At 55.2% G+C, this 9,404-nt stretch overlaps 1 protein-coding gene across 3 annotated transcripts; it reads right to left on the reverse strand.

The window, feature by feature from the left end:
- Positions 1 to 4,235: 4,235 nt before the first annotated feature.
- On the reverse strand, positions 4,236 to 8,887 carry CD164L2 (CD164 molecule like 2). Of its 3 annotated transcripts, none has more exons than XM_045064033.1 (6): positions 8,711 to 8,887; positions 8,077 to 8,244; positions 7,905 to 7,976; positions 7,319 to 7,363; positions 5,095 to 5,239; positions 4,236 to 4,820 (listed from the first exon to the last, which is right to left on the reverse strand). In XM_045064033.1, exons 1-6 carry the CDS (start codon positions 8,796 to 8,798, stop codon positions 4,805 to 4,807), a joined length of 534 nt encoding a protein of 177 aa, XP_044919968.1. In that variant the 5' UTR covers positions 8,799 to 8,887; the 3' UTR covers positions 4,236 to 4,804. The 3 variants fall into 3 exon arrangements, with proteins under 3 accessions (XP_044919968.1, XP_004741125.2, XP_004741126.2); XM_004741068.3 differs by having other exon boundaries at positions 4,236 to 4,545; positions 8,711 to 8,886; XM_004741069.3 differs by having other exon boundaries at positions 4,236 to 5,239.
- Between the last annotated feature and the right edge of the window lie 517 nt (positions 8,888 to 9,404).

Below are 9,404 nucleotides of genomic sequence, written 5' to 3' on the forward strand. Positions count from 1 at the left end.
CTTGCTGGTGTCAGTTTATAAAGGGGCCAGGCTGGTGCGAGAACATGAAGCAAGACTCCTGCCCATTGTCCCTCCCCAGGGACACCCCACCCAGGCTAGAGCCAGCAGCTGCTAGAGGCATTTCCTCCCTCAGCCCCGGAGGCCAGGATGGAGTCCTAACTTCTGGTCCTGGCTTCTGGGTCTCTGCAGCTATCTCTCCAGACCTTTGGAGTCACATAGGGTTTTCCGCCTTTGCCCCTTCACTTGTTCTGTGCCCTCCATGTGGGATGCCCTCCTCTCTGTTTTTCCCTGCGAAGCCCCAACTGTCTGTAGAGGTCCAGCCCTACCGTCATCTCCTCTGGGGGCCCCTCCCCAGTCTTTGTCAAGGGTTACGGCCATGACTACCATTTACTGGGTACCTACTGCACTCCACGAGTCCTGCTGGGTGTGGTCTGTGTGTGGCCTCTGGTTCGTACACAGTCTGGCATGTAGTCATTCCTGGCCCTGGGTTATAGGCCTGGCACAAAGCAGGCACTCAATAAATATTGGTTAAATGAATGAAAAAAAACAAGGAGAAACTGAGGCCCAGAGACAGGACATGGCTTGCTCACTACCTGGCACTTATGTGCTCAGAGCCACAGAGATTTAGCCGAAGCTCCCTACCGGGCAGACACACTCTTGGCAAAGTGACTTCATGCCCAAGTGACTTCATTCTCAAGTCTGCTGGGGAGCCCCCGGCATCACCTAGGAAATAGATGCTAATATAGACGGGCCACTGAGTGGGCGACTGTGCGGGGCAGGCCTGGAGGCTGGGAGGCCAGTGAGGAGGCAGCGGCCACAGACCAGATGTGAGGGTTGTAATCTGACCTGGAGAGAATCCTCAGGGGATAGCAAAGGGGAGGGAAGCCTCATTGGCTTGTTTGTTCACTCCTCCAACCACTTGGTCATTAGTTCATCAAGCTTGCGCTGGAGGCCTTCTCTATGCCGGGCCCCGCACTCATGGGGCAGGGGAAGTCTACGGTAGCAGGGGGTGTCGGGGGAAGGTAGGGCCAAGTTTGCCAGACAGGATGAATCCATGAGAGGGACTCTCTGAGATGGTGAAGTTCCAATTCCAGGGATCTCTCCCCCGCAAACTCTCCCGCAGGTGTGCTAAGATCTGCAGACAAGCCTAGTTACCATGTGTTATTTTTTTTAGTCATGTGTTATTAAAAAAAAAAAAAAAAGATGTACTTATTTATTTGAGAGAGAGAGAGAGAGAGATCACGAGTGGGAGGGGCAGAGGGAGAGGGAGAGTCTCAAGCAGACTCCACGCTGAGCGCAGAGCCAGACCTGGGGCTCGATCTCACAACCCTGAGATCATGACCTGAGCCAAAAGCAAGAGTTGGATGCTTAACTGACTGAGCCACCCAGGAGCCCCAGCATGTGTTACTTATAATAATTTTTTTTTTGAATGGGGCACCTGGCTGGCTCAGTTGGTGTGACTCATGTGACTCCTGATCTTGGCCTTGTGAGTTGGAGCCCCATGTTGGGCATAGAGGTTACTTAATTTTAAAAAATTGTCATGTGTTCTTTATAGTAATTAACATGGGGGCTCCTGGGTGCCTCAGTACGTTGAGTGTGTGACTTTAGCTCAGGTCATGATCTCGGGGTCCTGGGTATTGAGCCCTGTGTGGGAGTCCCCACTCAGTGGAGAGTCTGCTTCTCCCTGCTCCCTCCACCTCTCCCTCTGCGTGTGCTGTCTAAAAAAAATCTTTTTTTTTTTTAAAGATTTTATTTACTTATTTGACAGACAGAGAGAGATCACAAGTAAGCAGAGAGGCAGGCAGAGAGAGAGGAGGAAGCAGGCTCCTTGCCGAGCAGAGAGCCCGATGCGGGGCTCAATCTCAGGACTGTGGGATCATGACCTGAACCGAAGGCAGAGACTTTAACCCACTGAGCTACACAGGCGCCCCTCTCTAAAAAAAAATCTTAAAAAAAAAAATCGGGGCACCTGGGTGGCTCAGTGGGTTGGGCCGCTGCCTTCGGCTCAGGTCATGATCTCAGGGTCCTGGGATCGAGTCCCGCATCGGGCTCTCTGCTCGGCAGGGAGCCTGCTTCCCTCTCTTTCTCTCTCTGCCTGCCTCTCCATCTACTGGTGATTTCTCTCTGTCAAATGGATAAATAAAATGAAAAAACAAAACAAAACAAAACAAAACAAAATCGACACAGAACAGACCCAACTGAACACAGATAGAATATAAGCGAATAAAATACCACCACCTGGGCATGTCATAGGGCAAACCCGAGCTCTAATGGAAGGGGCAGAGTTGTGGAACAATACATATAGCCTGATCCCACTTTGTGTTTTAAGAACACGGAACACATGTATGTATGGTGTAAATTTACAAAAAGGGTCTGAAACGTACTGTTAAGCTTAGTTATTTCTGGGGAGTGGGGCGGGGGGGAAGTGTTCCTCACTCTTCATATCCATTCCTGTATAGACCTTTTGTTTCCTGCAGGCATTTACTATTTTGGAAAAAACAAATATCTGATAAAGAAAGGTCCTTTTATTTTTATTTTTTTTTTAGTTTTGCCTATTCTTGAATTTTTTTTTAAGACTTTATTTATTTATTTGGCAGACAGAGATCACAAGTAGGCAGAGAGAGGGTGCGGGGAAGCAGGCTCCCCGCTGAGCAGAGAGCCCGATGTGGGGCTCGATGGGGCTCGATCCCAGGACCCTGAGATCATGACCTGAATCAAACACAGAGGCTTAACACTCTGAGCCACCCAGGTGCCCCTGGATAAAGAAAGGTCCTTAACTGAGTGGAAAACCAGAAGGTGGTGGGGGCATTTCCTCCCTCAGCCCTGGAAAGAAGGCGCATTCTCCCCGCCTGCACTTAGGTGCTGGCTGGCGAAGCCAGGGGAAGGGGGTGGGGGCCAGCCAGGAGAAGCTGTGTGTGCAGAGGCTTGGAACAGACAGAAAGCAAGACGGGCCGGGTAGCAAGAGGGAGATGCAAGTATGGAGAGAGCGGTGCTCAAAGGGGAGGCTGATGCTGGAGATCGGGGCTCTGATGTTGGGGGTGAGGAGACGGACTGCATGGCCGTGGCGGCACGGGTGAGCTGGGAGGCCAAGGAGGAGCAGGAACTGCTTGTGGGCTTTCCCTGACGCCCCGGGTCCCTCAGAGCCCATCCAGCTGGAGTGCAGAGAGGCTGGACCTGGGGGAGGCAGAAGCTGAAGGCTATGCAGGCTACACAGCTGGAAGGGTGACAGTGACCTGGGTACCGAAGGAGCACGTGCACCTGCTCTGAGTTGCCCGGCATGCCACTGAGTCAGACCCTGCTGTGACCCTGCTTTACAGATGGGAAAGCAGGGCCAGAGCTGGGAAATCTCTTCCTCCGATTCACACAGAGCTGCAGGGCTCCACAGGCTGACCTCGCCGCTGCCACCGTGACCCTCTCTGGTCCCTCTACTTCCTTGGACAATCATGGGATGAAATCAGATAACACTGTCCCTCTCAGCCACGTGTCCTGTTTCCAGCTGGTGCCCAGCCATGGGGGATGTTATCAGCCAGGGAGGGCTTCTGGATGGGGGTGGGGGAGGAGGTGGGCACGGGAGGGCAGGGGCTTTCCAGGAAGCCCTGGGTGAGGAAGGCCAGTAGTGCAGAAGTCGCTGTTGAGTGCAAGGGGCATCTCCATCTTGGCAGGCACTGGGGTGGGGACTTAACTTTAGTCGCTGAGAGAGCCTGGAAATGCCTCTGCAAGGGAATTCTGACCTTCTGCTTATTCTGGAGCAGACAAACCTAGATTCCAAGCCCAGCCCTGCCCCATCCCCCTGTGTGATCTTGAGCAAGTGTACTTACCTTGCTGAGTCTCTATAGACTTATCTATAAAGGGCCAGACAGCACGGGGAGGGTTAAACACATATAACAAATAGAAAGGTTTTAAAAGGTGATTGGGGCACCTGGGTGGCTAAGTTGGTTGTGTCTGCCTTTGGTTCAGGTCATGATCCCAAGATCCTGAGATCGAACCCTGAATCAGGTTCCCAGTTCGGAGGGGAGCCTGCTTCTCCCTCTCCTTCTGCCTGCTGCTCCCCCTGCTCACGCTTGTGCTCTCTTTCTCTGTCAAATAAATAAATAAAATCTTAAAAAAAAAAAAGAGAGAGAGAGAGAGAGAGAGTTGATAGTAGCAGTTCAAGGCTGAATTCTCATGAAGGAGAGGACGATGGCTCACCCCACCCCCCAGAGATGTACACACAGCCCAAGACGCGGGACATGGAGCACAGTGCTGCAAAGAGTTCTTTTATTTGAGGGCAGTGCTAGGCCAGGCAGATGGGAAGAGGCAGGCACAGACCCCGTGCCAGGCAGGGGGCCCGCAGACATAATGGGTAAGACAGGAGATGGCTGAAGAATGTTCTCGGCTGCAGGTACCAGGCCCGGGACAGGAGGCACTGAACCTGCTTGACAGCCCACAGGGGCCAGACATGGGTGGCCAAAGTTTTTCCCACCCCCAGTGCCTACAAGAGGGCCCAAAGGGCACCCTCTTCGTCCTCCTTCTCCTGTGGAATCCAGGCCTGAAGGGGGTCAGATTCTGCGGAGGCCAGACAGAGAGGGCACTCAGGGCGGTGGTGCTGCCTCGGCTGAGCGAAGACCCCCACCCCCTGATGGCAGGCAGTGGCTGGAAGCACACACGTTAAGGGAGGCCACAGCGACCCGCCCCACTGCACACACGGGCACACAGGGGCCTCAGGGCAGATCCCCTTCCTAGAGGAAAACCAAACCACACACGTGTCCCAGGCTCCTGCCTGTGGCCACAGGGCTGCAAAATGAAGGCTTGCCTGGGGTGTCACCTACTGGCTCTCCTCCCTGCCGGCAGCATGAGGGACAAAGATAAGTGGGCTCAGTTGCGTTCTCAGACGCAGGTCCAGGCTGAGTCCTGGCCCCAGCCAACAGGGGACAGAGGGAACCCCATGCGTTGAGGAGGGAGAGGTGTGGTTCCCATGGGTGACGTCAGGAGGAAGACATTACCCTTAGGGCCACCCTGTTGAAAAGACTGCAAACTGGCACTAAAAAGGACCCAAAGGGCAAGAGTGGGGTGGGGGAAGGGCGCTGGGGCTCCACTGGCTGGCCAGGTACTCACAGTGTCTGGTAGGTGCTGTCCTTGGCCTTGAGGAAGCGTAAGACGAAGAAGGCCGCTGCCTGCAGGCTCAGCACCAGCACGACGCCCCCAATGAAGCTGGCCCCGTCAAAGCCAGGGCTGTGGGCTTCGGGAACTGGGGGGCTACCTGCAGGGTGCAGGTCAGAGCGGGTCACTGTGGACCAGGATCCCAACCCCACCCCGATAACCAGCGCAGGCCTCCTGGAGGCTCCAGTCCTCACAATGGGAGCCTCAAGCAGCAGGCTCAGAAGTTCGGCCCAATCTGTACCTCAATGTTCATAGCAGCAATGGTCACAGCCGCCAAACTGTGGAAAGAGCCAAGGTGCCCTTCAACAGATGAACGGATAAAGAAGATATGTTCCATATGTACAATGGAGTATTATGCCTCCATCAGAAAGGATGAATACCCAACTTTTGTATCAACATGGACGGGACTGGAGGAGATGATGCTGAGTGAACTAAGTCAAGCCAAGAGAGTCAATTATATGATTTCACTTACTTGCGGAGCATAAGGAATAACACGAAGGACATTAGGAGAAGGAAAGGAGAAGTGAATTGGGGGAAATCGGAGGGGGAAATGAAGCATGAGAGACTGTGGACTCTGAGAAACAAACTGAGGGTTTTGGAGGGGAGGGAAACTGGGGGATGGGTGAGCCTTGTGGTGGGTATTAAGGAGGGCCCGGACTGCATGGAGCACAGGATGTGGTGCATAAACAATGAATCTTGGAACACTGAAAAAATTAAATTAAATTTTTAAAAAATAAAAAGTTTGGCCCAGATCCTGTGGCCAGCTGGGAAGTGCCCGGTGGGAGGGACAGTGCCTGGCTAGTGGCGGGGGCGGGGGTTGGGGGGGGCTTGGCTCCAGCCCTGGCTCTGCTGCAGTTGCTCTGTGGCTTGATATCTTTTTACATCCTCTCTGGGCTCAGGACGGCAAGGTCCTGAGAGCAATGAGCTCCCTTCTAGCCTCCCTATCCCACTCTGGCCGGGTGAGGTAAGGATGGACCCAGAAGCTGGGCCTCCAGACCCCTTTGGCTCAGTTTCTTTTGGCCTTGGTTCTCAGGGTTCAAAGCCAAAATGCAGATGATACTGTCCCTTTTCAATACTCCTAAGTCCTGACACCCTGGAGTCACCCGATGTCAGAGTCCTTACAGAAGGAAGAAGTGGGGGCCCATGCCCTACCAAGTACATAAATGGAGACTAGGTGATGTACATCAGAGGGAGAAGCTGGGTTCTGAGGACCAGACCTGCCCAAAGTCACCTCACAGTTAAGACAGAGCCAGTCACACAGTGTCCTCTAAACATTAAACATTTCTGCTCCTCCCCACCCCCCCGCCGCCGCCCAGGCCCATCTTAGCGCCCAGTTGCCAGGCTGTCTGGGTGGCTCCCACCTGTGCCACGTTAGCCATCAACTCCCACTAGGGATTCGATTTCAGGCCCTAGGCCAGGTGCCAGGGCAGGGCTGGTGGCAGAAGGTGATTCTGGGGCAGTGGAGAGGGGCCCAGCTGGGAGCTGGCTGCACCTCTCAGTGGGTATAGCTTGTGTAAGGGGGTCGGAGAATATGAAGGGCAAAGGGTGGTCCCAGCTACACCACAGGGAGCCCCAGAGAAGGACACTGGGGGAAAAGTAGGAGAGGGAAGAAATGAGCTGCCCAAGACCGATCTAGGGCTCAGCCAGAAGGAGCTGAGTCATCAATAATTCAGCCTCCAAGATCAAGTTTCTGGCTTTAATTAACCAAAGCCTCTGCAGTCATCCCTATCAAGCCTGGTGACCTCTGGGCCCTGAGGGGCAGTGGGAACCAAGAGGCAGAGTTCTTGCTTCTGCTCTGCCAAGAGCCTGCTTTGTGAGGTAGTCACTGAACTACACCTCCCTGGTGGCCTGAGCCAGCCACAAATGCTTCAGCACCAAGGGCAGGTCCTGAGAGGGTCAGCCTGAGCTCCCAGAACTGGTCTGGGGAGAGGGACAGGAACCATCACTTCCTCATCTCTTTCTATGCATCAGACACTGAACTAGGCTCTCTACACCTGCTTGTAAAATCCGAGCCGCAATTCTGTGAGGTATTACCCAACCCATTTTACAGATGTGGGAACAGTCTCAACAGGAGAAGTCACAGGGCTGAGGTCACAGGGCATGTCAGCGCCTGAGCCCAGCTGTCTTTGCTGGCCCCTCTAGTCCTTCCACCGCTCCCATTCTCCCGGGTAGCACCTACCTGTCGTGACTGTCTTTGGTTCATAGGTGGGGTAGTGGTGGGCAGCTGGAAAGACAGGGAATCCATACTAAATCACCTCTCCAACTCCCTGACTCCCACCAAGAACCCAATCCAGGCCAACAGCTGGACTTCTGACTCACATCAGGACCCCTGTTCCAGATCCAGGTCCAGCTAACATACTTTCAAGCCTCAGTTCATACAGTTCCTTACACCAGATGTGCCCTCTCTCCATTTCTTTTAAGGGTCATCTTTGATGACCTCCTCCAGAAAGCCCTCCCTCCATTCTCTTCTGAAATTCGGATTCTGAAGTCCTCACTGTTTTAAATTAGATGAGCTCGCTTCTCCAACCCCTCCACACATCTGTCCTGGATCCTTTGGCTGTGCCAATTTTTAAATGGGGAAATAAGCCAGAGAGGGGAAGGAACTTCTCAATGAGCTAAAGGCAGAACTGAAAGTGGACCCAGGTGTTTATGAGCATAGTCTGCTCCCCGAGAGCAGCTGGTTCCTTCCTGGAGGGAAGGCTCTGTCTGGGGACACCTCAGCCCCCTCTCTCCAACTCAGCTTAGGTCAGCAGGAGTCCCCTTACCTGGACACGACTCCGAGCGGTTATAGACAGAGCAACCTTCCTTGGCCACCTCAGCTTGGGCCACACAGTGTCCTGGTGGGAGAAGGTATAGGGGAGAGATTTGGGGAGAGGGGCCAAGGCCCTGGGGTTCTGAACTGGGGGCACTCGATTTGGGGAGGGCCCACCTCCATACCTGGCTCCTCAGGCCGGCACTGCTCCCACACGCAGCCAGAGAGATTGTGTGCTTTGTGCCCCTCCACACAATGCTCACAGAGCTTGAGCTGTTTGCAGGCCCCTCGGACAGCTGGCCAGATGTTCATGCGGAGCAGAGCTCCCCGCCCAAAGCCTCGAGCTCCTTTACCTGGGAGTGGGAGCAACTCCTTGAAACTGAGCTGCATCAGCCCTTCCCTGCTACTGTGGTGCTCACCCTTTTGCACACATACACTCACCTGGATCCCCTAAGGCCCACTACATACCTGGAGTTTCCACAAGCACACGGTTGCAGACACCCCAACCTCTCCCACATTCACCCAGAGTCCCCTCCCTTTGCATACACCTGGGGTTCCCTGATAGATGTGGAGCTGCCTACCCCAGACATACCTGGGGTCCCTTCACTTCCGAACACTTGGAGCCTATTATATACGATGCTCCACACATGGCTAGAACCCCCTTCACCCACCGCTTGAGCCCTGAACTCTCTGAAAAGTCCCCTCTCGCCCCCCCGCCCCCCAGCCCAGACCGCTCCAGAACCGGCGGCTGGACGAAGGCAGGTTCCGCCTGCCCCTGCCCGGGCTGGGCCTCCAACCAGACCCTGGTCCGCGCGTTACCAGCCACAGCGAGCTGGGCACACAGGAGAAGGCAGCAGCAGCCGCCACAGAACGCGACCCGTAAGGCGCGGGGTCCCGGCGCGGCCATGGGCGGGGCGGGGCCGGGGTCGGCGGAGAGCTGCTGTGGTGCGTCCCTCCCGGACTCGGTTCGGCTGGGATGTGGGGAGCGAGACCCAGGCAACCTGGGCGTGGCCAGGTGGGCGGGGTCATTCTGGGGCGGGGCCGGGCCCACAGTCGGGGTGGGGCCCGGTCGTCGGGGGCGGGGTCATGTGGGGGCGTGAGTGGTGGGCGCGGCCTGGCCGAGCCTGGTTCCGCGATCTGGGCGGGGGCTCGGACAAAAGGAGGCGGGATCCAGGTGTAGTAGCAACGCCTGGTCCTGGGAGTCCTCGCCAGCAGCTTCCCGAAAACTTCGCGGGGTAGTTAGGATCCCTACTTCACAGGTGAGGAAACTAAGGCTCAGGAAAGGTGAGTGAGTAGGCGCAGGTCACAGTGCAAAATCTGGATTCGAAGCGAGGTGACTTTCCCGCAGGCCGGACCTTGTTGAGTGAATCCAAATAGGCCCCACGCCCGGGGACTGGTTTCGCCCGGCCGCTTGGACTCTGACCGCCCACCTCGCTTCACCCCTTGCACACTACTCTCTTCTGTCCCTCAGCTTCCCACCACGCCCTCCGACCAAGTTATTGGTCTCATTATT

The sequence above is a fragment of the Mustela putorius genome, unplaced genomic scaffold (genome assembly GCF_011764305.1).
Source record: "Mustela putorius furo isolate JIRA1106 unplaced genomic scaffold, ASM1176430v1.1 tig00003853_pilon_pilon_pilon, whole genome shotgun sequence".
Taxonomy (NCBI): domain Eukaryota; kingdom Metazoa; phylum Chordata; class Mammalia; order Carnivora; family Mustelidae; genus Mustela; species Mustela putorius.